Below are 27,556 nucleotides of genomic sequence, written 5' to 3'. Positions count from 1 at the left end.
GTTATAGGATCATGATAAAAAAATATCATGACTCTGAGTGTGTAAGGTGACTATATACAAGGGCTTTAAGGAGCATAATGATGATAGAAAAGTAAAAGTAACTAGCATTTATTGAGTCAGGTTCTCATCTCTTTTCATGTGTTAATCTCATTTAATCCTTAGGGTAATTCTGCAAAATAAGGACCATTAATATCCCATTTTTCAGAGAAGGAAACTGGTATTGAGAAAAATTAAGTAGCCATTTAGCTGATAAGGGGTAGGACTACAATTCACATTCAGACATTCTGATGTGAGAGAGTATACTTTATTTATAAAATCATTCTATTTCCATATAACCAATGCCAGAAATCCTATGTGTTGTTTTGGAGTAGAAAGAAAGTGCTTCTTTGAGACTATCCTGGAGTTTAACTATTCTCCCCACTCTCCTTCCCTACCCCCTTTCTCTCTCCCTTTTTCTGTCCTCAAGTCTAGATACACATTGGTAAGTGTGTTTACTGTATAGAGTTCCTTATCCATGATCATGTTGAAACAAGAACAGGTTCATATTGTGAATCAAGAAAAGTAGGATTGCACAAAGGTTTTGGTGATAAGGTTGATTTATATTGCATTTCAATGATGTAACCTTATGATGCTATCACAGAGCCTAAGTCATTTTTGATTGCTCAATATAGGACTCTTGAAAGATCAACATACTTTACTTTTCTAAAGGACTGTATCTTTTAAATAATATCAAAGCCAAAAATAAATTTTTAAATAAGACTGGCAACCCTATGAGGAATTCAAACTTAAAGTTTGAGTTTTCGTTGACCAAAGGGGAGGAAAAAGCCTCAGATGTAATGAGTTGCATTATTCCAAAACTCCAGACATGGGGGAGAAAAAAGTAGAAAAGATACAGACAGTTGTTAGCAAACTTTGATTGTAAGAAGAACTGAAAACATTGGCCCAAATCACACTTTATCCATGTGTCAACTATAATTTGGTAAAAGCTGAACAGTGCGGCTCCCCGTTTCTGTTTCATATCACTAGTCAGAATTTCTGGTGTGTCTCATTTTCATATACTAACAGATATATAACCATGAACAGTAAGAAAAAGATCTGGAGTTTAAACATAATAAAACATTGGTATTTGAAAATTCCTTATCATATAGCTTATCATAAAAAAAAATCATACTCTGGTGTCTTAGCTGGCTGGAATGCATTTTCTAGCACCATTTAAAACTATGAAATATGCTTTAAACTATGTACCATTCTCCCAATCCCTACTGTAATTCTTCTGAAGTATAAATTTTTCTGTGACAGAGGCTTCTAGAACTTTTGAGACATTAAACAAATTTTAATTCGAGATTGAGGATTCTCTTATACCTAAATTCACTGAGATGGACCTCTAATTGAAACCTCAGATTTTAAATATAAAATTTCTCAGTACAAGGTAAACTCATATTAAAACATTTGAATACCAATAGAAATTAACATTCTGTGAAAGGAAAAAAGTTTAATTACTAAAACAAAGAAAATTCATTTTATCATTTTACGTATAAACATATGCCATCTTTCCAAGAGCTTGTTATTAAATTCTCAGTTAGCTAAATATATGTGTTCCAGAAAAGTGATTTTTTAAACGTTGTAAACTGAATTGCATTTTCCCCACTGGCTTTCAAGATGAAAAATGTATCCTGAAAGTACAAAAGAACTAGACTCTGAGAAAGCCGTTTGTTTGGATTCAAAATGTCCATTTACAAAAGAAATAAGTACAAGATGCCTGTCTGAATTCCGACATTTTACACAGATTCTGTTTCTCTGGAGTACTTCTGTGGTTGGAGGGTCTTCACCAATTTGTCCTATTGCTCTCTGCAGAGTGGACAAACTGTCCAGTGTTTAATGGGTGGCAGGAAGATCATATTGGAGCTGAAGGAAAACAGATCCCAATGACCTCATTCTTTCTTTTGTAGGCCAGATTTCTTGAGAAAGTATTCTTTGCCTGATACCTCCGTTTCTTCATTATTTCCTTACTTATTAATCTAGTGCAGTCTGACTTCTGACACTTTTTTACTGAAAAGTCTCCCAGACCACTAAATACAAGTTTTTTTTTTCTCAGTCGTCATCCTTCTTGACTTTTTTGCAGCATTCACCTCTAGACTCACCACTGCCTTGTGCATGTGTGTTCTGTGATTGTGATGGGGTGCAAAGCCAGCTATGTCTGGTTCTGTCACCAAAGAGCCAAACTTCCATTTCTCTATCCACAAAAATAGGGAAAATATCTATTTCCTGGAATATGGAAGGAGAAAGAAAGCCCTGAGCAGAGTGAAGGTCCTGATGAAGCAGACTGGGATTGGTATGCTATGGGCGTCGAAGCAGAAGTCTGGGAGAATGAATCTACATGGGAAACCAGGTTGTATGAAGGTAGTTTGACAAGAGGGAAGTCAAAGCAAGTGAACCGAGTTCAGTAATGTTCCCCTTTCTTTCTGGGAAATATGCTTACTCATTTTTTTCCAATTCACTTGTCCTTTTCTAGTCTTTATGATGAGTATCTCCTTTTTGATGATGTGTTCTTCCCTTATGCAGAATTCCAAATAGTTTTCCCATTTTCAGCTTAGGTACGATCACATTGTTACCTTGTCCCTTGTACCTTGGGGGAGTCTTGTTCACCCCCACCCCCAAATCACCTTGCTTGTACTTGGGATTTCCAAGCTTCTCTCATCACTTCTATAGAAAGATCTCTTGAGCTACATTTCCAGATGATAATCTGATCCATTACATGGAGATATGTCTTACTTTCTGAGTTCTGGGCACTGTAGTGTCTGCTTCATATATGTACTATTAAATGGGATGAGTTCTTTCAACCATTTGTGAAAAGACAAGCCTTTTCCACCTTGACCATTGCAATTGCCTCTAGTTTGGAGCTACAGAGTCCTAGTCGTTAATGTCCCTCCTAAAATGTAATGTCTAGAGCTGAAGAATGCTGTCTTGGTTGTCACCTCTTTTTTGGATTCTATGCTTCTAATGAAGCTCTAAATGAGATTAGTGATTTTTTGCTTCCCACCAGTGCCACATTTACTATCATCTCCTCTTTTACCACTTCATAATACTGGCTTAAAAAAAACAGCAATAAGTCAAAACACTCTACAGTTTTACTCAATATATACTTTTCAACATCATTGAGAATACTGTGTTTCCTTTACTGGTGCTTGAGTTCATCCAACTGGATGAACTGGGTAACAACTACATTTTTATTACATTTGTAACTTATGTCTTCATTTTGGAGGATTTTTTAAAATCTGGGATTAAGGGGAGCATGTGTGTATATACAACTGTGTGTGTGTGTGAGGGAATTGTCAAACTGCGAAAAGGATAGGTTAAAACCCAATAAAATCCACATATGTGTGATATATGGTAATTTTTCAAGGATGAGAAAATCTGGATGCCTGGATGGATAGGACACATACGCTGATTATGAACTCTCACACTTCCTTGTCTCCATATAGAAGCTGTTACCACAATTTGGAGCATGGGGAAGGGAATTTGATTTTACTCTAACAGAGTTTTGCATGGTTAATTTCATGCAATCCTTTCCATGATTTTATGAATTTGGTCATTTTTAAATTTCCATTTCACAGACAAGGAGAAATGAGACCCAAGAAAAGTGAAGTTTCTTTTCCAGGATGCCTGTGTCAGTTGTGAAGTTATTGTCTCTCAGATTTAACCTCACCCTTCCACTCTGTAAGGCTACGGCTGGGACTCTGCAGACAACATTTCTGCTCTCCTGCTGCCTCCATTGCTAGAGGGAGATGGCAAGGCTGGCAGGGAAGGAGCCTCCTGTGGACTTCCCTTCTGTTTGTGGGTCAGGGCAGCACTACTGCACCCCAGCAGCGGCAGGGCCGTCCTCTCTGCACCTCTCCCACCCAGGCAGAAGCAGCTTCATGGGCTTACCTCCTCAGGGAAGCCAGCCCAGCTGAGGAGTGCTTCATTCTCAGGCTCAGGCATCTTGAGTCACAGGTTCCTAGGTTGCTGAGGCTGGGACTTCTAGTAGTAAGTTTAATAACAGCGGTGAGAGTGGACATCCCTGTTGTGTTCCTGACCTTAGAGTAAAAGGTCTCAGTTTTTCTCCATTGAGGATGATATTCACTGTGGGTTTTTTCATGTATGGCTTTTATGATAATAAGGTATGTTCTTTCTATCCCTATACTGTGAAGAGTTTTAATGAAGAAAAGATGCTGTATTTTGTCAAATGCTTTTTCATTATCTATTGAGAGGATCATATGGTTCTTGTCCTTTCTTTTATTAATGTGGTGTATTGCATTGATTGATTTGCAGACGCTGAACCACCTTTGTAGCCCAGGAATAAATCCTACTTGGTTGTGGTGAATAATCCTTTTAATGTACTATTGGATATTATTAGCTTGTATCTTGGTGAGAATTTTTGCATCTCAATCTGGAGATGTCTTTGGGTCTAAAATGAGTCTCTTGCAGAGAGCATATCAATGGGTCTTGCTTTTTTATCCAGCCTGATAGAGTGAGTTTGGAAGTTTTCCTTTCAGTTTTGTTTTTTGGAACAGTTTGAGAAGAATAGGTATTCGTTCTTGAAATATTTGGTAGAATTCTACTGAGAGGCCATCCTTGATTATCTTTCTCTTTCTGATAATTATTTTATGCCTTCTGTTCCTTAGTTCTGGTTTCCTAGAAGACTGTAGGTATTTTTGCATCTCCTGTTGTGTCTTATACATAGACATTCAGTTAATGATTGCTACTGATCTTAAAGCCTACTTCTTTTTTTTTTTTTAAGATTTTTATTTATTTATTCATGGGAGATACAGAGAAGAGAGAGAGGCAGAGACACAGGTAGAGGGAGAAGCAGGCTCCACGCAGGGGGCCCAACACGGGACTTGATTTTGGGTCTCCAGGATCACACCTTGGGCTGAAGGCGGCGCTAAACCGCTAAGGCACCAGGACTGCCCTTAAAGCCTACTTCTATCTCCCCACCCCCAAACCCCTGGAATATTCATTCAGTCTCCTGGCTTTATCTTATCTAACACTTTCTCCATCATATCTCTTATCCCCTTCCATCCTCTCTAATAGACAGTATCTTATATTCCTGTCGGTACTGTTTTTGTTCATATTGGTGTTGCAGCAGTTACTAGCAGACCCTGAGTAGTTGGGGCCAAGAACTCTTGTCTATTCTTAGTATTCTCCACACATAACACCAGACCTTGAACTTACTCCATATCCAATAAATGTTCACGAAATCAATAAGTACATTTTAAAATTAATACTGTCAGTTGGTATTTGTTATATACTTGTTTAATGAATTGTTCTTTTCTTTCACTCTGTTTTGGAATCCAAGAGTGACATTGATTTAGAACTCTAGTTCTTTAACTTTTTGGTCTTAGAACCCCTTTCAGTTCTTAAAAATTATTGAGGACCCCACAAGCTTTTGTTTATGTGGTTTATATCTATTGACTCTCCAATAGGTAGATAATATTGCATTAGAAATTCAAGCAGGGACAGTTTTTAAAAAATATTTATTAATATAAAAATACAGCAAACAGTGCATGTGAAATGAGTAACATTTTTATGAAAAATAATGTTTCTAAAACAAAATAGCATAGAATAGCACTGTTTTACTTTTTTGTGCACCTCTAATGTCTGGTTTAATAGAAGGCAGCTGTGTTCTCATATTTGCTTCTTCCTTTAATCTGTTATGATATAGCATTTTGGATGAAGTATATAAAAATAAAATGGCCTTAGAAAGATACATAGTTAGAAAATGGAGGACTATTTTAATACCTTTCCAGAAAATTAAAGATATTCTTCTTTGGTATATACCAATTTTACAAGAGGCAATTTTTTACATTTAATTACATTGTGGAATATGAAACTATATCAGTGAATTTTCCATACTGTGTTACATTAAAACCCGTTGATCTCTCTTGGGCTTTAAATGGATCTTTTATACACACATTATTTTATGCCATGTGCATTAGTCACTTGGAAAGTATTGGTTCTCTAAATTTTACAGATCTTCCATATGTTGACACTTATTCTATAATATAAAAAAAGTATCTGTTGATATCCCAATTAAATCATTAGAAAATGTCTAATTATTTGGAATATAAAGATACAGGGACAGATAGAAGTTTTCCAAAAATCATAATTTTCACATAAAACTTGACTTTTGCTATTGACAATACAAACCATTATCCTTGAAGTGACAGGCCCACTTCATTCTTTTCTTTGGGAAAATGTATAAAGAACCAGATTTTTTCATTTGTCTTTACCAATAAAAATTGTATGCCATGAAAATAGGGGCTAGTTCAGTTCACAACTCAAGTAATTGCACCAGTGCTTTTCCTCAAGCCAATCACTATACTTCAATTTGTACCAGAAGTACTCTTTGTGTATTTCCCATTTCTTTACACAGGATATTGATGTTTTCTTAAGAGTTGAGATTTGATAAAATTAACATTTACTGTTTCATCATGACCATTCTGAAGTGAAACTGACTACTTGTGTAATTCAGCACCACTGCCTGTATTGGTGGGAAGGCCCTAGCACTTTTACCCACCATTGTTTTTGTACCATTGTCAACACTACACAGTAACAAAGTCAAGTAACATCTAGTACTATTGTGAAAATAACTTTGTCTTTTTTGACTACCTGATAATGTCTCAGGAACACAGAGGTCTGTGGAACATCTTCGAGAACCATCATTTGAAAGAATTCCACATTCCCTGGGATATAAGATTGGCACAATTTCCTAGAGATCAGTGGAATCATAGTTGGGTGTCAAAATAGGAGGGAAAAAAGCTCACTGAAAGTTTTTGCCTAGATGTTATCCAGATCTACAGGTAGTAGATAATAATTTTTATTCATTTAAAAGATATTTATTATCTGCACATACTATATTTTAAGTCCTTATAGGGGATAATAAATGTATGAAGTATTATTTTATCTTCACATGAATAAGTCATTTAATTTTTCTGAATCTGTTTTCTGTTTCTGCAAAATGAGGAGTTAGCAGATTATCTGCTAATATGATAATTAGATGAAATGACTTATATGAAACAGTGTCTGTAAAATTTCAAGGCATTCTGTAAAAGTAGGGTATAGTATAATGGAATTATTTATTGTCTCCTGGGCAGGTAAGACACATTATAAACCAATGATTGTGCAACTGCATGTGAAGAGTACTCTACCACATGTAGGGTTGGAATTATTCTGTTTGAAAGATTTGTTCCTGATCATCTCGGTTGGAAAATGTGTGGCTAGAGTAATGGTTTCCAGAAGTGAAAGTAGAGATTTGGGATTTAGTTACCTAGTGATTATGTTGAAACCTAAGTAGTGAATTTCTAAAGAAAATATAAGATTGATCAACTAGAGCTAGAAGGTAGAATGGTTGACAAGAAGGGCTGAGGGCAGAGCCATAAAGAATATCTCTATTTAAGGGTATGAAATTAGAGGATCTAGAGAAACAGAAAGAGTTTTTATTGAATTAATAATTAATAATGCCAGAAATCTCTAAGGTCAGTAAAGAGATCTTCACTCTTACACTTCATCACCTAAAACAGAACTTCAATTGCCTCTGTTTCTCTGTTTTCCTCATCTGCAAAATGGGAATCTGAATTTCTAACATCCCTTCTTCAGGCATTTACCTTCTGGCTCTATATTTTTAACTTAAATTGGTACATCTTTTTTCTCTTCTTTTTTTCCTCATCTGCCTCTTCCTCTTCTTACTCATTTTTGTGTTTCTTCAACATTAGAGATCTTCAACATGAGAATATGGGCTAAGAGTTTAAAAACTCAAGAGAAGAGAAAAAAAAAACTCAAGAGAATGATATGATGAGAAGCCCGTGGCTATAGGGTGGGAGTTTCTTTACCTGGAGGCTCCCCTAAAAGCAGAAATTCCTTTCCACGTCAGAGCAGACCCACCAAGGAAATGCTCCTTCCCTGGCAGGCTGGGATACAACCCTCTAGAAAACAAGAATAATATATCTGTTCCCTTCCACGTTCTCTCTTGAGTTTATAAATGTTGATGCAATATTTAACCTCAGGAAGGCTGCATTTCCAAGGAAAACCAAACCTTAAATGTTTCTGGTGGTTTTATATTTCAGTGTTTTGTATAATTTTCAGGGAGAACTATTTATTTTCTATTTGTGACCCTTGGTCTTTCAGCAGTTACACTTTAATGCATGCTATCCTGAAAACGTTTTACAATAAACTTCTGAATTTTGGAACCATTTGATTGAGTTGATTTGTATAATTAAAATGCACTTTTCGCATTAGTTTCTTAGCCTACCTTTGTAATGCTGTAGAGCTCAAAATTTGTGTAACGAGAAACATACACAATTTAAAGGATATCCCGGGACACCTTCAGTATATATGGTGTTATAAAAATATACATCAATTCCCAGCTGGACTTTATCCAGGTTTCACTATACAGATGGCTGTGTATACTGCCCTTCAGATCCCTACGGGAGAAGATTTATAACATCTCCCTTCTTCCTCCTTTAATAACTTGTTTCAGTGTCTAATAGTCATCGCGATGGTGAAGTTTTTTTCTCATTTCTGACTTAAATCTCTCTACCTGCCCGTTAACCATATTTCTTTGCCCTTTGACCTCAATAGAAGTGGGAAGCAGGCCATTATTATTATTACTCTTCTATTTCTTTAATAATCTGTTGAAAGACAATGCTTCATCCATTGTACAAATCTGTTTATTGTACCTGAGACAGGCATGATTTTATTTCAGAATCGAGACTATTTAAAAAATAATACTAGCACATGCTTCTAGAAAATTCAAATAAATCATAATGTATATGAAATAAAAAGCAAAAGTATATCCTCCCTTCCCACCATCTTGCTCTTCAACGTAATCTTTGTTCCTAAATTAGTATGTTGCTTTCCAGGCCTTTTTCTATGTAACTAGGTCAGGAAGTAAGTAAATAAATCTGTAAAAATATTATGAGAACAATAAAATAAAGATTCATGCTAATCATATGGTAATGTGGTTTCCATTGTGATTCTTTTCTCTCATTCTTATTAGTGTTTTGGTTCCCCAACATAAAATACCAGAAGGAAACTTAGTGATACAGTAGTGTTTCATTTTAAACACTACATGTACAGTTTTTAAATTATGTTAAATTGTAAAATTTAATCAAATTCAAAATGTGTGAAAATATTGATACAATCATGGAAAACTGACAGTATCGACTAAAGCTAAGTATACACCCACCCAGCAAACGTGGGCATATAATAGAAATGAGTGCTTATGGCCACCAAAAGACATGTAATAGAATGTTCGTAGCATCATTATTTGTAATGGCCCCGAACTGTAAAATCTAAGTGTCCTTCAAAGCAGAAGAGATAAAGAAACTGGTATAGTCATATAGAGCAATAAAGCACAGTTATAAAAAATGATTGAAATTCTGGATAATGGTTTTTTTTTTTAATTCTGGATAATGTTGAGCAAAAAGCTAGACCCAAAAGAATACATATGTATAACTTCATTTATATGAAGCTCAAAAGCATGTAAAAAATGGTCTATGGTAGTAGAGATAGAAGTAATGGTCTAGGGATCCCTGGGTGGCGCAGTGGTTTAGCGCCTGCCTTTGGCCCAGGGCGCGATCCTGGAGACCCGGGATTGAATCCCACGTCGGGCTCCCGGTGTATAGAGCCTGCTTCTCCCTCTGCCTGTGTCCCTGCCTCTCTCTCTCTCTCTCTCTCTCTCTCTCTCTGTGTCACTATCATAAATAAATAAAAATTAAAAAAAAAAAGAAGTAATGGTCTAGCTCTGTGGGATTATTGACTGGATAAGTATATGCAGGAATCTTTGAGAGTATTGGACATATTCTATATGTTGATCTGGATGGTGGTTACATGCGTAGGTACGTATTTAAAAATTAATTGATCTATGTACTTAATATTTGTCTACTTTGCTTTATGTTATATTCCTCACTTTCCACCTCCATCGTACTGAGTCTGGAGTTGCTGGTACCTTCTGGGGAGGTGGCTCCCTCTGTTGTACTACCCTTTTATGTATTCTAGGCAAAGCTTTTTTGGGTGACTGAGGGTAGGAGGTTTATTTTTATTGTCTGTTTTGCTCCATCATTTAGTACTCTTCCTTTCCTCTTTTACCTTCCAGGCATTTATACTTTAGTTACATTTTTAAAAAATATGATAAAATGATAATAGTATTATATTTAAAAGTTAGAGTTCACTTAGAGTTATAATTACTTGAATATTCTCATTTCTGCTTTTCTCATTTATAACTATAACTAAGCACAGTTATGTCTCCCAGTGAAAAATTTCATTCAGGTTATATTCCAATATAAGTGGATTATAACAGTATATCTCTTTCATAACTGAGGAAATTTGGATTTGGGTTTTTTCTTAGGTGATGAAAATGTTCTCAAATTAGGGTACCTGGGTGGCTCAATGGTTGTGCATCTATCTGCCTTTGGCTCAGGTCATGATCCCGGGGGTCCTGGGATCAAGTTCTGCATAGAGCCTGCTTCTCCCTCTGCCTACCTTTCTGCCTCTCTCTGTGTTTCTCATGAATAAATAAAAAAACCTATTTTTTTTTTAAAGAAAATGTTCTCAAATTATATGGTGGTGATAATTACACAACTCTCTAAATATACCAAAAACCACTCAATTGTATACTTTAAGGGTGAACTTTATGGTATGTAACAAAACAAAATTCAGCCAAAGTTTAAACATAAATTGAGAAACTCCCTTAAAATGTAGAAAGAACAGGGCATTAAAAAGATGACAGAAAAGATAAAAGATATAGAGAACCAATCCAGACTATCCAAGAACTATATTAGGAGTTTCAGAAAGAAAGAGAAAAGGACGCCTAGCTGACTCAGTGGTTAAGCATCCACCTTTGGCTCAGGGCATGATCCTGGAGTCCCGGGATTGAGTCCCACATCAGGCTCCCTGCATGGAACCTGCTTCTCCCTCTGCCTGTGTCTCTGCCTCACTCTCTGTGTCTCTCATGAATAAATAAATAAAATCTTAAAAAAAAAAAGAAAGCAGAGAATAAGAAATTAGCAAAGAAAGCATGTGAGAATTTCCCCAAGGTGAAGAAAGATATAATCAAATTGAATAGGCTTATTGAGAAGAAAGTGGAACGAAAAAAAGACCTCTAAACTAAACATAATCACTGTGAATCCTTAGAGTACAAGAGAATAGGATTCTAAAGGCCCAAAGATGGAAAAAAAAAAAAAAAAAGCTCACCTACAATGAAACAGGAATGAGACTGGCACACATTCTTTATCAGCAACCCAGAAAACCAGAAGATTATGAACAATGCATTTTTGGCCACCTAGAATACCAGACCCTAATCAACTATCATGAAACTCTGAGGGCAAGAAAATGCCTTTTCAGGGATACAAAAACTCTGCTTTCTTCAAAGTTGTTTTTCTAAGGAAGTTACTTGAGAATGTCCAGTAAAACAAGACAGTATACCAAGAAAGAAAAACCAGGGATTTAAGGAAACCGTTCCAACAGAAGAGAGTAATAAAAGGAGTTCCAAGCTGCTGGCTGTGCAGAAAGGCCTGGAAAACAATCTGCCCATGTTGGAATGGGAGAATGAAAGGTTTGACAGTATTCAGGGAGGGAAAAAACTCCCATAGATTCCAAAGATAGGATAGTGTGTTTGAGGTTAGTATACTGTAAAACTTTGGTTAAGGCAGATAATGCAAAGAAAGAAAGAGGAAAGAGAGAAAAAAAAAAAAAAAAAAGGAAGAAAGAAGGAAGAGGGGAGGGAGGGAGTGAAGAAAGAGGGAGGGAAGAAGGAAGAAAATATACCACAAAGCATTCTAGGAACAAAGTGTATTATATGCATAAGGAAATGTAATCATGGCACATAATTTGACTCTGTCATTAATAGTTATATAGTTTATAATGATGTAAGCACTGTTGATTGATTTCAAACTTTCCTAGAGAAACCATAGAAAAAGCACATAAGACTAAATTATGGTTACAGAACAAAATGTAAATGCCAGTCATCCTGACAAGGTAAAAATAAAAGTACAGATGATTTGCAAGATGAAAGGGGAAAATAAGAAGTAAGGGGAAGTGTAAGGGGGGCTGTTACCCTCTTAGAACATAAAATGTATGATACCATCTGTATTTGACAGAACAAAAAAGAAAGTTTTAGTGTATAATGTAGGTTACAAAGATAACCAACAGATGGGGGCAAAATGTTTGAACTCTTATATCTGCTTATAGACTATCTCACAGTCTCTTTGTTGTGTGTTCCCATCCCTTCTTATTTTTTTCTATCATTCTGATGGTGTAAGGAGAGGCTGTAAACCTGTGTGCTCAGTCTACACTGTGAGCCTTTTGTATGTTATTCACAAAGCTCCTAAACCATCTTTCATGCACAAGATTCTGGCTCTCTTCCATCAACTATTGAATGAACATTAGAAATTTTCTCTAATGGTGCTGCCTACCAATCAAATGTTTAATTTTAGTAGAGTTGCCACCTTTTATATATTTTTATATACACACACACATATATATCTCATTGTTTTTGCTATAATGTATATACATTCCTGGAAAAATTGTTTTGCACACATACTAGAAATCAGGGTTCATGATAAAAAAAATACTATGAGTAGAGAGGCCCATTCAAAAATCTTTGCAAATTAATAACCAGTAACTAACTGAAAAAACCAGTAAAAGTCTTGATAAAATACCAGCATAGTTAAAAAGGATATGCTAAATTTCTATAAATAAATGCTACAGTATATATAGGACTTTGTGAACAAAGGAGCTGAAGGAGTTCTCACTGGAGGGGGATATAAAGAGGAGCAGAGGCTTTTAGTTGCACCAAAGATTGGGGGAGAGTCAAACAGGAAGCACTTCCTAGACAGGGCACGTGTCTAGGCAGAGCCAAGAGGAAGAGCTGGACATGCGTGGGCCCTGCATGTGGTGAATGGGCCCTCTTGTGGCTTGCCGGGTCCAGCTGTGCTTGTTTACTTTGTGTTCAGGGGCTGTTATTAGGTGGCACAAAAGTTGAGACAATGAGAAAAAAACCAACAGATGAAGAGATGTCACTATTTTGTAATATTGAAATTATTTTGTTTGCCAACTCTGTATGTGCAAATTAACCAGAGTTTTAGCAGGACATGTTATATGTAAACATTTTAATGTACTGTACTTTTATTATATTAGGAAAAATGATTGAAAAGGATACAGGGGAAATGCTCATTTCTGGGAGGACTTAAAACACCTAAGTTTGTTCATTCAAATTTTATACACTGGGTTTTCATAAAAATGAAGAATAAAAAACATGCAATGTCAGTAGTATTATTTCTCATGCCAGGAAGTTTTTTAATAATTTGGGAGCCAAATATGCTATTTTAGGCAAAGTTTCTGTTGGTGTTTGCTTTCTACTATTAAGGCGTTGTTTTATGATTAAATCAAACCCAGCACTGACTGAATATTCTTTATTTCAAACATTTCAACAAAGAATCATATATGTGTAGATTGGTGTAGATATTTTAAATATATTTTAACAAGCCACAAGACAGGTTGAGAAAGTTATAATTTATCAAGTGTATATAGTAAATGGAAAAATAGGCTCTATGATGCATTTGAATTCAGTTGAATTCAATATTGTAAGGATCACAAACATTAAAATGTTTAAATCCTTTTATTTTCCAAATCTATCCACTTTCCCTTAAGAGATAATTATATTTTAATAAGCGTTTAAAAATAGAGAATTGATGGTTGATAAAGTTTTGTTTTTCTCTTAACTAAATAAGAAGCCTATTTCTCTTTCTTAAAAATTCTTTAAAAATAGCTTTTCTTACTTGAAAACTATTTTTCATATTTCAAATTGTCACTTTTCAAAAAGTTGCTATGTATTTATTATGCAGTCTTGATATCAAATAACCTTTGTTTTTTATGGCTTTAAAAAGTGTGTTTGTTGCAAGGCCTTCTGAACAGATATTTTGAAATCACCGTGTTAGTCTGCCTGACAAGCTGTTGTTGTTGTTGTTGTTTTGTGATGTGAGCTGTGAATACATGTCCTGCTGTTACTTTTTTAACACCTGCTCCTGGTTGCTTGCTGTTTTAGTTGATGTGAACTGGGCAGCTTCCTCAAGTCATTAGTCTCACTGCAGCGTTTTTGGTAGTCAGTTGGTTGATTTCCATTTGTTTCTGTAAGGTCGTGATTAAGTTTAAAATTAAAAGATACCTCACTACCTATTTTAAAGCATCTGTGTGCCGTACCCTTTTTTTTTTTTTTTTTACTGAATTCCAATTAGCATGTTATGGAATAAAAAGAAACTGTTATCAAGATGTACCTAATAATGTTAATAGCATTTGTGTGTAAGAAAAAGCTATTTAGAGGGGAACAGAATTGGTCAGCAAAGGCGAATAATTACTAAATTCACAATGTAGTGTTTTGTTGCATTTCCAATTACCAAATTCTGTATACTCATTTGTTCCTTTGAGTCACATGCCTTATGTGGGAAGGCAGCCTTACATAAATATGATGATTGAGTCTGTGCTAGAAAACACTAACTGGGTAAAATGGTCAACTATATTTTTGAATCAAAACCTTTTATCTTTTAAGTGACCATATGGTTATTACAATAGAAATCTAAACAGACTTTCCGATGACTTTCTCTGATAATTTCTATTTCTTGTCTCTGTAAAAGACAGTTCTATTACAAATGAGTTTTATGTATTTTGAGCTTGTTTAATTCCTCCTCCTTAGTTAAGGAGATTGGGTTGGATAGTTCGGCAGTTTTGAATCTTACAGAACCTTTCACGCTTTAAAGACATTTTGTATTTTTCTTTAGCAGTAGTACCACGATTATGATTAAGTAATTATTTGTATAGTTATTTAATGAATACCTCTCTTGATAGAATAAGCTCTATGTATCCAGAAACCAAATTACCATCACCAGCGGTACAATGTATAATCAAATACATGGAGGTCATGGCAATCTTAGTTTGAACCCATATCATGTGAACATTCTTTTCACATATTTAATGTTAATATTTAATAGGTGTTAGAAAACATCATTGTGTAAACATGTTAATCATTTGCACAAAAGGCCTCCATCCCCTAAATGAGAATGATATGTAATATGCTGAATTAATTAGGACAGCATCGAGGAGATGCCTGTCTTCTATATTTGTTCACTGTGAGGACAAGGAGTTTTATCTGATTTGTTCATGGGTTTATTTCTAGCAGCAAGAACAGTGCCTGTCACAGAAATATATGTTGAATCAATGGATTAATAAAAGTAATGACACAATTTAAGAGTAAGAAAGTAAAAAAAACCTGATAAAAAAATGCCCAAAAGATTCAAATAGACACTTCACAAAAAACATACAGGATGGCACATAAAAAGATGACCAACATTATTCATCATTAGAAAAATACAAATTAAACCCCCAGTGAGATGTTGCTACACACATATTAGAATGACTAAAATAAAAATAACTAGCAGTAGCAAGTGCTGGTGAGGATGTGAGGTGTTAGAGCTCTCATTGGTTGGTGGTGGAATAGGCCACTCTGGAAATCAGTTAGTCAGTTTCTTACAAAGTTAAACATACAGGGACGCCTGGGTGGCTCAGTGGTTGAGTATCTGCCTTTGGCTCAGGGGGTGATCCGCGGTCCATGGATCAAGTCCTGCATTGGGCTCCCTGTGAGGGGCCTGCTTCCCCCTCTGCCTATGTCTCTGCCTCTTTCTCTGTGTCTTTCATGAATAAATAAATAGAATCGTAAAAAAAATACAAAAAAAAAAAAAAGTTCATATACATTTAGCATATGACCCAGCAACCTCAGTCCTCAATATTTACTCAAGAAAAGTGAAACCATAAGTCCACACATATACACTCACACGAAAGCCTGAACATGGGTTATTTGTGAAGGGTTTATTCATAATTTCTAAAAATTGGAAATAGTCCAAATGATCACTAACTGGTGAATGGATAAATAAATGGCTAAATAAACTATGACACATTCATACAATGGAATATTATGCAGCAAGAAAAGGGGACAAACCACTAACACAAGCAACAACATGGATGACTATCAAGTGCATTACGCTAAAGTGAAAGAAGCCAGACTCAAAAGGCTACTGTATAATACCATTTATATAACATTCTGGAAAAGCAAAACTATGGAACAGAGATCAGATAAACATGGAGAAGAGCTCACCAGGGGCTGGGGTGGAAACAGAGAATTGACTACAAAGAGGGAGAACTCTTTGGAATGATGGAAATGTTCTCCATCTTGACTGTGATGGTGCTTACCCAACTCTATACATTTGTCACAATTCATAGAGCTGGACACCAGAAAAAGGGTGCATTTTACTGCATTTAAATTAGACCTTAATAAACCTGACTCAGAACCAGACAAAGAAGGAGTTGATGAGGCTTTTCTCTGTAAGTAGGTGAGTAGATCATTAGTCTGCTGCTTTGAGAATCAGGAATGAACTCAGACTTTCCCACCAAAGAAATGCCTGAGACTTGCCCCACTACTTATCATCCCACTATTGTTATTCTTTTTGTTGCAGGCTTTTAAGTTTCTTGTGGCAAGGTCTTTCGATTTTGTTTATCAGGATCAAGGATCAAAAACCTTTTATTAAGTGATAGCTGCCATTTAGCATTGTGTAAGACCCCGAACCCCCAGTGCCTCATCAAGTGGGTCTAGTTGATGCAGCACATGCCCTGTTTGCCACCCCACAGATTTGCTGAGAGAATCAGAAGATGGCGTGCCTGCACTGTGTAAACTGTAAAGTACTAAAGAAATATATGTGATTTCATTGCCAAATATTAAACCTAGATATAATAAGCAAACTTGGATATCAGGCATTGGAGAGCAACCCACAAACATAGTATGGATAAGATGTGTAGGAAAGATGCACCTGACTTGCTTCTGTGCTGACCCACTGCTGCCTCCTTGTCCAATAGAGTGAATCTGGTGTTCAGGTGTTTTGTCCAAAGCACCCATGAATGGCAGGAATGCAATTCCACACATTGGACAATGTGAAGTGACTTAGTCAAAGGACCGCAATTGGCAAAAGTTGAACTTAGAGGCTCTGAAGGAGTGAATCTTCAACAGGTGTTTTGTATTATTTTGTTTTTCTGTGCTATGTCTAGTCTTTTATGAGATGGGGCTCCTCTTGCTTTAGTCCAGGTGACCATCGCTATAAATGTGCTGTATCACTCATACCCAACATTTTCTTCTGATGCCTCATCTTCCAGTGTTTTTGCCACTTCAGTTCTCCATAGATTTTTATTTCATGTAATAGCCAGCTTTTATCCTCATGAGTATTCTCATGAACCCACTGGTGTCAGTGATAAGGTTTTAGCTACAGTCGTAACAGATTTCTCTTCTTTCTATACATACACACACCATTAGAAATTTTGCCTTTTTGCTTCTTAGATCGCTATGTACTCTGTCTTGTAGAGGCACTTCAGGTTGAGCTCAACAAATACTTACTTGCTTGACTTCGTGTGTTTTTTTTAATTAAAAAAATTCTTATTTATTTTTAAAAGATTTATTCATTTATTTTTAGAGAGAGAACACGAATAGGAGGGGCAGAGGGAGAGAGAATCTCAAGCAGATTCCTTGCTGAGCATGGAGGCTTGATCTCTGGGTCATGAGATCAAGACCTGAGCTGAAACCAAGAGTTGAACACGTAACTGACTGCACCATTCAGGTGCCTCAGTTCTTTTTTTTTTTTTTTTTTAAGTTGACTCCATGCCCAGCATGGAGCCCCAACATGGCTTGAGCTCACGACTTTGAGATCAAGATCTAAGCTGAGGTCAAGAGTTGGATGCTTAACCAGCTGAGCTACTCAGATGCCTCCTGTTTCTTTACTTGTAAAATGCAGGCAATAGTTTCAAATTTGCTATTGCTACCATGTTGCTGTAGGAATCACTATAGCTTAGGAAAGCTGCCAGAAGCTCCAAAGTTCTGTGCCAGTATGAGGCAGTAGTATTATTAATGGCATTCTTCTCATGATTTTAACACTGATAAATTATTATGTTTCTCCAGGAAGAGTCACCCCAGGGCAGCTCATGTCCTATATTCAGCTCTTTAAGAACAATCTCAAAGCTATAGTGAATCACTGTGGGCTTCTACAGCTTGGGCTGGCCACAGTTCAAACCCTGAAACACCCGCAGACTGCCAAGTGGGACAACTTCCTGGCTTTTGAAAGACTCCTCCTCCAGGTATGTTGCTATAGGAGTTTCTTGGGATATTAAGAATTAAAATTTTCGCTTCCGGAGGAAAATTTTTGATGTTTATTATAGTCTTAGTTATAAGTCATATTATTGGCATATACTCTGTATCATGTTCTCTAAGAGCCTCTAAATTATAATTATAGTAGAAATTTTCCATACCTATGTTTTGGTTGTTGTTGTTGTTGTTGTTTTTGACAGTGACATCTTTGGTTTTTCACTCGTACCAAGAACATATTTTGAGCATTTGACTAACCTCTTTTCAATTTTATGCCATCTGGAACTTTCTTGATCTTCCTGGCATCTTTATTCAGTCTTTGCAGAATATTACTACTATTTACATTTCTCCTGATACTAATCTCTAATCCTAAGTGCTCTCCACATAGACTCAATATAATTTACTCATTTTTAATATTTATTTTATACTCTTTCATTTAACAACTAAGACTAGAAATAAAATAGAAATATCTCTGATACTTATATAACCCTTCCTTGCTCTGATTCTCCTTTGTCCTTTCCCAGAGTAATCACAAGCTTGATTTCTTGTTTCTGTATTTTTATTAAATATTTAGCCATAAATAGAGTATTGTGCCCTGAGTTTTACTTTTTATGTAAGTAATATTGTACTATAGATAGTCCTCAACAACTTGTGTTTTCCTCTCAACATTCTATTTTTAAGATCATTCAAGGTGACACATATAGATCTAGTTCATTTATTTAAACTATACCATACCATACTATTTGATTGTATGAACATACAACACTTTATTTATCCAATTCATATGGATATATAGACTATTTCATATTCGTGTGTGTGTGTGTGTGTGTGTGTGTGTGTGTGTGTGTGTAGAGGGAGGGAGAGAGAAAGAGAGTGAGAAAGAGAGAGAAGAAAGAAGAAAGAATGTAGTAAATATCCCAGAACATGTGTTTTGGGTACATGTGAAAGTTTCTCTAAGACACATATCTTAGAAAGAATGTTAGGTTGTTGACATGCATATTGTTGAATTTACTAAATATCAACAAAATAATCATTGAAGAGGTTGACCTAGTTGACCCTTCTACTAGGCATATATGATATTTTGTTTCCCTTCATAGTGTCCAGTACTCAGTATTATCAAATTATAACATTTTTTAAGAGTGGGTCAGTGCTATTTCTTTATATAAGTTTGCAATTCTCTGACTACTGATGAGGTCGAGCATCTTTTATACTATTTATTGACTCTTCAGTTTTCCTCTTCTGTCAATTGCTTGTTCTTATAACTGTGCCCATTTTTATTCATTGGTAACAGAAAAGCTGTCTTATATCATGCAAATACTTCTCCGAGGCTGTGGTTTGTCTTTCAATTCCAGCATCTTGTACAAGAGTTTAGAGTTTTAATGTAGTCTAGCTAATTAATATTATCCTTTATGATTTGTGTTTATGTTTGATATTAAAATCTATTTCTACCCCTAATTTCCAAATATATTGTTCTGTATTTTTTTGCTAAAAATTAATTTTTGGCATTTGAAATTTTAATCCACATGGAATTTGTTTTTGTTTTTGATATTATTCAGAGCTTTCTTTTCTTCCGTATGGATAGTCTAGTCTGCCACATATTTATGAAATACTACATTGTATCGTAAATTACTTACCTAAGAGTTGTTTTCCTCTTTCTCGTGTTGTCCGAAGACCAGTCAATTTTGTTCCAATGTCTACTTTTTCCCCAAATGATTCGGGCAAATCCAGATTGTTCTCAGAATACATTGGCATTCTCATTTCCCTACCTAATGATTAGTTTAGCAGTTCAAGCCAAAGATAGGCAAAGGGTGTAGATATAGATATAAGTATATAATAAAGAAACAATCTCCTTTTTCTGCTTCTTGATGTATGCTTAGGATGTGAGCATTTTGTGCTAATGAAGGGAACTCACTGTGATCCTGAGGAAGACAGACATAACCTGGATCTTTGATGACTTTGAACTTCAGCTCAAATACCTTGTTTTGTAAGAGAATAATTCTTATTGTTTGAACCACTTAAAAAACGTTGGTTTTCAGTTATTTGGAGCCAAGAGATCTTCATCCTTTTCCTAGTGATATGTAATATACTAAAATCCCATAGAAAAGTGGGTTGATTTCTGTTTCTGGTCTGTTCCAGTGGCCAGTTTATCCATCACAGAATTAATACTACAGTGTTTTAAAATCAGTATGTCCAGTTTTATACTTTTCCTTATAAGAGGGAATTATTAGATCTGTGGGTATTTTAAAGGCTTTAATACCATTGTTGAAATTTTTTAAGAAACAGTTTTCTGACTGTCCTTTGCTGCCTTATAGGGTTACTCTTGACTTTGCCCAACAACTTTGCATTTGTATTTGTGCTTGTTTCTTCCTTTCTCCACTTTCTTGATACCACTTTCTTTTTGGGTGCATGACCACATACTAGGACGCTGTTCAATAGAGGCAGTGAAAAGAGGCATCGTCATCTTACTCTTGTCGTTAAAGAAAATGTTCTAAAATTTTAAAACCATTAAATATTATGTTTGCTGAGTTCTTTTTTTTTTTTTAATCAGGCTAAGAAAGTTCCTTCCTAAACCACGTTTGCTGAGTTCTTATTTTGTTGTTGTTTTTATTATGTATAAGTGTTGAATTTCAGTTCTAAATACTATGAATTTTTTTAGATGACTATGTAGGGTTTTTTTCTCCCTTAATTGTTAATGTGGTGAATTGTATTTATAATTTTTTAATGTTAAGTAATTGTTATTGCATTCCTGGATAAGTTCAACTTGGTCCTACACACACATACACACACATACTACTGGATTTAGTTTGCTAATATTTTACTTAGCTGTTTGCATTTATGCTCATAGATGAGATTAGCATATACTTTTTCCTTATTGTGCTGCCGTTGTATGGTTTTGAAACAAAGGTTTTGGCAGTTTTTAAAAATCAGGGCGAGTTTAATTTTTCCAGAGCTGTTTGCTCAATGGTGAAATAAAAATCTCTAAGGAATCATCTCAACATAGCTCTGTTGTTGCTAGATTTAGATTTTTATTTCCGATTTAATTATGTAAATATTTCTCGATCTATTTAATCTGTTTTTTCTTGAGATTATTTTGGTAGTTTCTATTAGCTTAAGTTGGCTACTCGTTTGTACTTTCAAGTTTATTGGCATACATTTATTCATAGAATTCTGAAGAATTTAAATCTCCTCTGAATCCATAGCCATATTCCATTTTTGAATGCCTAGTATTTTTATTGTGCTCACTTTGGCCTTCTTTTGGTCAGTTTGAGCGGCATAATGACTCGTTCTGAAGATCCAGTGGTCTGTCCCTGCACCGGTGAGCCTCTTCTATGCCCTTGCCTGTACTTCTCTATTAAAGGCCAGGAGTTCAGAGGAATACCACAGTTCTACTAGAATACCAGGGGTTACTGTGGCATTCTCCTTTCCATATCTGAAACTCCCCCTCTCTGACAGTGAAGAACCTGTCTCTCATCACCCTCAACATATTTCATGACGTGACAAATTCTCCCCGATATGTAATGTGTTCCATTAGAGCTGCTGCCTCTCTCACTGCTGCCTCACCTGGGCTCTGTCTTCCTGCTGCAGGCCATGGCCAAGTCCACGTGGATGTTCTCTTATGCTTCACACACCGGCGCCCTGCTGAAGCCCCCATGTGGATGCCCTTCTCACATCACTTGAGGTCCAACACCTTGCACTGTGCTGCCCCTGTCTCACCCTCAGGCATGGGTGCCCTCCTCACTCCACAGTCTTCAGGACCCCCCAGCGGGCTCCACGGCTGCTCCCCTGGCACAGATGTCTCCTCATTGGGCAGACTCTGGCTCCCTGCCAGTATCCTGCCGTTGCCACTCCCCTGTTGAGATGTTTATACTTCCTGCTCAGGCTCTAACAGGGTCTTGGGATAGTACTCTCTTCCAACCTCCAATGAATGCTTTTCTCACCTCCTTTGGTTCTGACAACCCATAGAGGCCTGCTGCTTCATTTCCCCCCACATCCCATGACCCCCATCCCACCATGCCCTCCTCACGAGCCCCAGGGGCCTTGATAGACTTCTGTATGCTTCCTTCGACCTGCCACCCTTCCCCCGACCCCCTTGCTCAGGTTCTGCTACCCTGCACTGGGCCCTCATTGCCTCTGGCCTCCACATGGATGTCCTCTCTCTCCTCCTGGGGTTCCAACAGTGCTGGGTCCTGCCACTCAGTAGGTGAAGATGCTCTCCTCACCCGCCTTTGATGGCAACAGCCTACACTGTTGCTCCCCCCACCCCATGGGTACCCCTTTCGTTCCTTTCAGCTCTGATCACCTGCTCAAGGCCTCTTCTCCAATTCTTTCCTCCTCACTGCCCTGCCGCAGAGACAGCTCCCTCACCCTCTGCTGCCTGTAGTTCCAAAATCTGACAAAAGTGTTTCAAAACAAGGCAGAGCAGTTTTCTCTCAGGAATGATCATCTCTCAGCTCACTAGAGAAGCTCCTGAAGAAACTTGATGCATATAAAGTCCAAGCTATTTTATATTTATAATTAATTTTTAGAATCCTGTTCCATATTAGACTGCCTCAGATGTGACCATGGGACTTGATGTGGTTCCTTTAGCAAGTGGCAAGGAATAAAAACACTGGGAAAAAGACGTAAGCATTTATTTATTTATTTATTTATTTTTTTAAGACGTAAGCATTTAAAATGCTAAGACCCTACTTTTATCATAATTGCACATTACCCAGGCTAGTGCGGTGTTCTCAGTCATTTCTGGGTCCTTGCAAATTAGTGTTTTAGCATAGGCGAACCTGTAGGCCGGTCATCATAATTGCTCTTTGGTTATGGACATGCTTCCTTTATATAGTGTGTACACTTATCCATCAGGGTAACAAGGCCTGATGTAAAAGGGGGCATCCCTTTTACAGACTTTGGTTTGAAAGGAGACCATCTAAGTTTATTTTGAGGATGAGGGCAACTTCTAGCTTTTCCCAAAGAGCTTGAGAGCCACCTAGATGCAGATCTCAGCCGGCATTGAGAGTTGTTTATTTCTTTGAAGACTCATTTCCACCACTCTCTACCAGGCCTCTGTCACTGAGACCTCAATGTTGACTTTATAACTAACATTACAGACAATCTTGGTTAAGAAAAAGAAATTGGTCCTGGAGATCTGTAATTAAACACAGGTTAACTGCCTTTCCTCTGCACTACCGTCTCTCAGTTCAGTGGTTTTGGCAATTTTATGACAAGTCAGCAACAGATCTGAGTACAATTCATGAGACTTACGTTTGGCTCAGGCTTCTGAAAATGACAGAAAGATAATGTTACGTGCTCGAAAGAGAAACCGTTTTGAGTGTTGTTGGGAAAAATCTAATATTTATTAGCAGTGAATATGCTTTTAAAAACCAAAGGAGATAAAATATCTTCTCAATTCCTTTTCCTCTCCCTTATCTCCAAAGTTCCAAAATCAGTCTGTGTTTAAGGCGTTTGGTACATATGGGCTCATTAAGAGATAATTATTTCTGTTTCAAGTTTAAAATGTAGAAAAGAGCAAAAGTTAACTTGAACATGGATATGTTTATGATTCTATTAAGGAATGTATTCATTTGTAAGAGTAGCTTTGCTTTTTTTTTTTAAATACAAATATGGATTTACTTAATTTGGATGGTAGTCTATGGAGAATTCTCTTTTTATTATATACCACGCAAGTTTGATTTAGTCACCTCATCTAATTCGGTTTAAATTGCTTATCTCATAGTGTTTGCTGTTGTTAGGACAGAATAAAATTATGTATGTGTATCACTAAGTACAGTGCTTGGCATATAGTAAGTGCTCAATAAATAGCAGTTATTTTTTTATTCTTTCAGCTGAACCAGAAATATCACATTGCCAATTTATTTTATGCGAGTAATGCCTTTTAACATACTCTCACCTAGATTTTGTTTTTTTACTTAAAATTTGTTAAGGAAAAATGAGATTGTTACTTAGAAAAATGCTACCGACTCCTTGTATTTACTGTTTGATAATGTTTCACAGCATTTTTCTTTAAATGTAGACATAAATCCCATTGTTTCTACAATGCATATCTAATGTTTTTATAATTGTCACAAAGAAAAACTTTATTGACCATAATTTATCATGGCTATGAAGCAGTCGCAAACTGTGTGTAGAGAAGGGAGCTGGGTTTATACTTCCTAAAAAACAGACCATGTTTTCTATCTCCAGTTATTTCTTTAGGCAGAATTTATATTTCTAAATTAAAATATCCAACTTGGAAAGTGATTTTTAAATAAAATATAAAGGAGTTACAAAGCTATTCAAGATAAGCCACGTGCACGTTGCTTTAGTTTTAAATTCCACCTTCCTTTGCAATGAAAAGTAGGCATACTAGTTACTAGTTGTCAAAGCAGTTTTAATGGGTAGAATGAGTTCCTTTTGTGATATACTAAATTTCAAAATATCTCTTCTATAACAAATCAGATTTCCCTAAGCTAAATAAGTGTGTCTGCTTGTGCTATAATAAATTAAGGGTTTGCCTTCCCAGTCCTCTAGAGCTTCTGTGATGTTCCCGGCCCTTTGGCTTGGTTTGGAAATGTCATGCCTCATTTCAGTTCCATACCTGACCTCACTGACAACCTGGGAGGTCCTATTTTGTTATAATTTGTCACTTACAAAAGTACTGGTGACATCATTCGAGTGAAGAGTAAGGCAAGGGGATGCCTGGGTGGCTCAGCAGTTGAGCATCTGCCTTCAGCCCAGAGTGTGATCCTGGGGTCCTGGGATCGAGTCCCCTATCGGGGTCCCTGCATGGAGCCTGCTTCTCCCTCTGCCTATGTCTCTGCCTCTCTCTCGGTGTTTCTCATGAATAAATAAATAAAATCTTAAAAAAAGTGAGGTAAGTAGAAAAAGATGATCCCCAAAGTCAGACCTGAGTGTCATTTATAGATTAAGGAGATTTTTTTTAATAGGTTTTTCCTGAAAAGGAAAATTGTGGAGCATGTTTAAAAGGAAACCTCTTACTTCTTTTATACTCCACTTTCAACAGTTCTGACACCAAACATGTAGGGCTTTTCCTATACCAACCAGTTCTCCAACTCTAAATAGCAACTAAGTGGCCCGCATTTCAGTCATGACACTAACTACCTGGATCTAGTGCAAACCCCACAGGTTACAGGCTCAGTGCCACAGGACTGCCCCCAACTCCAGACACCAACTGCAAATCTGGGCCTCTCCTACTTCTCACCAACTTCTTCTGTATTGGGTCTCCCATGACCTCTTCCTTGGGTTTGGTAATTTGCTATAATGGCTCACAAAACTCAGAGATATATTTATTTAAGTTTACCAATTTATTATAAAGGATGTTACAAGGATAAAGATAAATATTCAGATTAAGAGGTACATCGGGTGAGGTCTGGAAAGGTCTTGAGTGCAGTGGCTTCTGTCCCCATGTGGTTGGGATGTGCTACCCTCCCAGCACATGCATGAGTTTACCAACCCCAAAGCTGTATACTTTAGGGATTTTTGTGGAGGCTTCATTACATGGGCAGGATTGATTGACTCAGACTATAGCCCCTCTCCTTCCTGGAGGATGGGGATAGGGTGAAGCTGAAAGTTTCAGGCTTCTATGCATGGCTTGGTCTTTTTAGTGACCAGTCCGCAGGAACTATCTAGGAATTCACCAAGAGTAACCTTGTTAGAATGAAAGATGCTCCTATCATCCAAGAAATTCCAAAGGATTTAGAAGTTCTGTGTACCAGGAACCAGAGTCTAAGACTAAATATTAGAACAAATGATGCTCTTAGCACCCCTATTGCTCAGGAAAATACAGGAGTTTTGTGTGCCAGGAACTGGGGGCAGAGACTAAATATATATTTCTTATTATGTCACGGTGTTTTTCACAGTATTACATCAAAATGACTCACAAAGGCAAGTAGTAGAGAGGAAGAAGTTCCCTCATTCCTGATTTCCACCAGGAGGGGGTTTTTGTAGGCATGTTCCTAGTCTGTCTCTGACCCTTTACACCCTCCTCTCTTGGGAAGAGAGGTGTTTTTTTCTGGTTGGCCAATTTGGGATGATGGGACAGGCTACATACACTCTGCCTTTTTTCCTCTCGAGAGGGGCTCTCCTTGTGGAGAGCACTTCAGCTCTTCCAGGGCGAGAATCTGCCTTCTTCTTTCTCTACTCTTCTTACTCTTTAAAGCATGCTGGAAGCAGGGAGCAGGTGCTGTGGCCTGCGTCTTCGTGGGAGGGCTTCCCTGGTCAGAGCTGGCTCGCAACCTGGAGGAATAGACTGCCTGGAGCTCCATAGGGACAAGTGGCCAACAGACCTGGTACTTTTACCACCCAGGCTGGCCTTTATCATTAATAAGAGTGATGTTTAGACTCATGCCTTTACTAAGGTCTGCTTTCTCAACGTGTTCAGAACCGTGGCTGGGAAGAGGGGTGCTTTTTTTTGGTGGCTCCCTTGGAGAGCCCTACAGTCATCAGCAGTAGTTTTGAATGAAATTTCTTAAATATTTTTGGAGAAGAGTTAAATGGAGATTTGTCAGTTACCTCTTTGGACATTTGTATTAAGCAGTTGTTACAAAGAGAGGTAGGAGGGAGACTATGACATAATGCAGAGGAAAACTTTCTTTTTTGATAATTAGGTTGAAAATAGCAAAGGTAGTTTTCCATTCTGAAAACAAAGGGAGCAGATTTGGGCAGAAGAGTGCTACCATTTTTCATTGATCTTAGGATGTTCATTTTTTTGCATTTTAATATTTCTGAAATTGAGACACATCCTGAAATCCATGGTATTTCTCTGTTTAATGGCAGTGTTCTGTTTCTTACTAGAGTATGTAAAATAATGGTGTGTGTTGTAATCAGTGATATCTTAAAGTCAATCACACGGGGCTTCGAAGGTAGGAAGCAGATGAAAAATCCCATCCAGACCTTAGGTCTGACTTGGTGTCTTCCTGATTGTTGCATTGCCCATTGGGTTAAAATAGTGGCAGTTTGTCTTTGTTGGCTGTGTGATAAAAGGTTTGTCACTTGGGATATTCATTTCACTTTAGCACCTTTTTAAGTTGAGGAGGTGATTTTTTTTTTTTTTTCCCCAGCAAGTTTGTGCCCAGTGAACTATGCTGTGAATACATCAGGACTATTTAAGGGACACTGAACTTTCCCCTAATATGCTTTAGGACTAGGGATGAATGCTTTGGGGATGACCTCTTAGGCTAGCACTATGAGGTCTTAGGTTAAGATTTTTCCAATTGGATTCTTGATAGCTCAGGAATGTGTTGACTTAGCTTGGGTCCCTATAGTGAAATACAATTTGTATAATATTTTAAATATTGGGCAGCCTGGGTGGCTCAGCGGTTTAGTGCCACCTTCAGC

The 27,556-nt window shown here is 36.9% G+C and overlaps 1 protein-coding gene across 6 annotated transcripts in view; it reads left to right on the top strand.

Moving 5' to 3' along the window:
* Window positions 1–27,556, top strand: part of SCFD2 (sec1 family domain containing 2) — a 413,820-nt gene that overhangs the window by 69,078 nt on the left and 317,186 nt on the right. For all 6 annotated transcript variants that reach the window (XR_005369014.1, XR_005369016.1, XR_005369015.1 and 3 more), the window contains exon 4: window positions 18,029–18,204. Coding sequence is in view for 3 of the 6 variants with exons in the window: in XM_038556084.1 (XP_038412012.1) it covers window positions 18,029–18,204 (176 nt within the window). In the remaining 3 variants the exon portion in view is untranslated. The remainder of the gene's footprint in view (window positions 1–18,028; window positions 18,205–27,556) is intronic.

This window comes from Canis lupus, chromosome 13, assembly GCF_011100685.1.
Source record: "Canis lupus familiaris isolate Mischka breed German Shepherd chromosome 13, alternate assembly UU_Cfam_GSD_1.0, whole genome shotgun sequence".
In the NCBI taxonomy this organism is placed as follows: Eukaryota; Metazoa; Chordata; class Mammalia; order Carnivora; family Canidae; genus Canis; species Canis lupus.
Note: the sequence above shows the minus strand (reverse complement) of the source record. Positions and strands in the feature narration are given on the sequence as shown.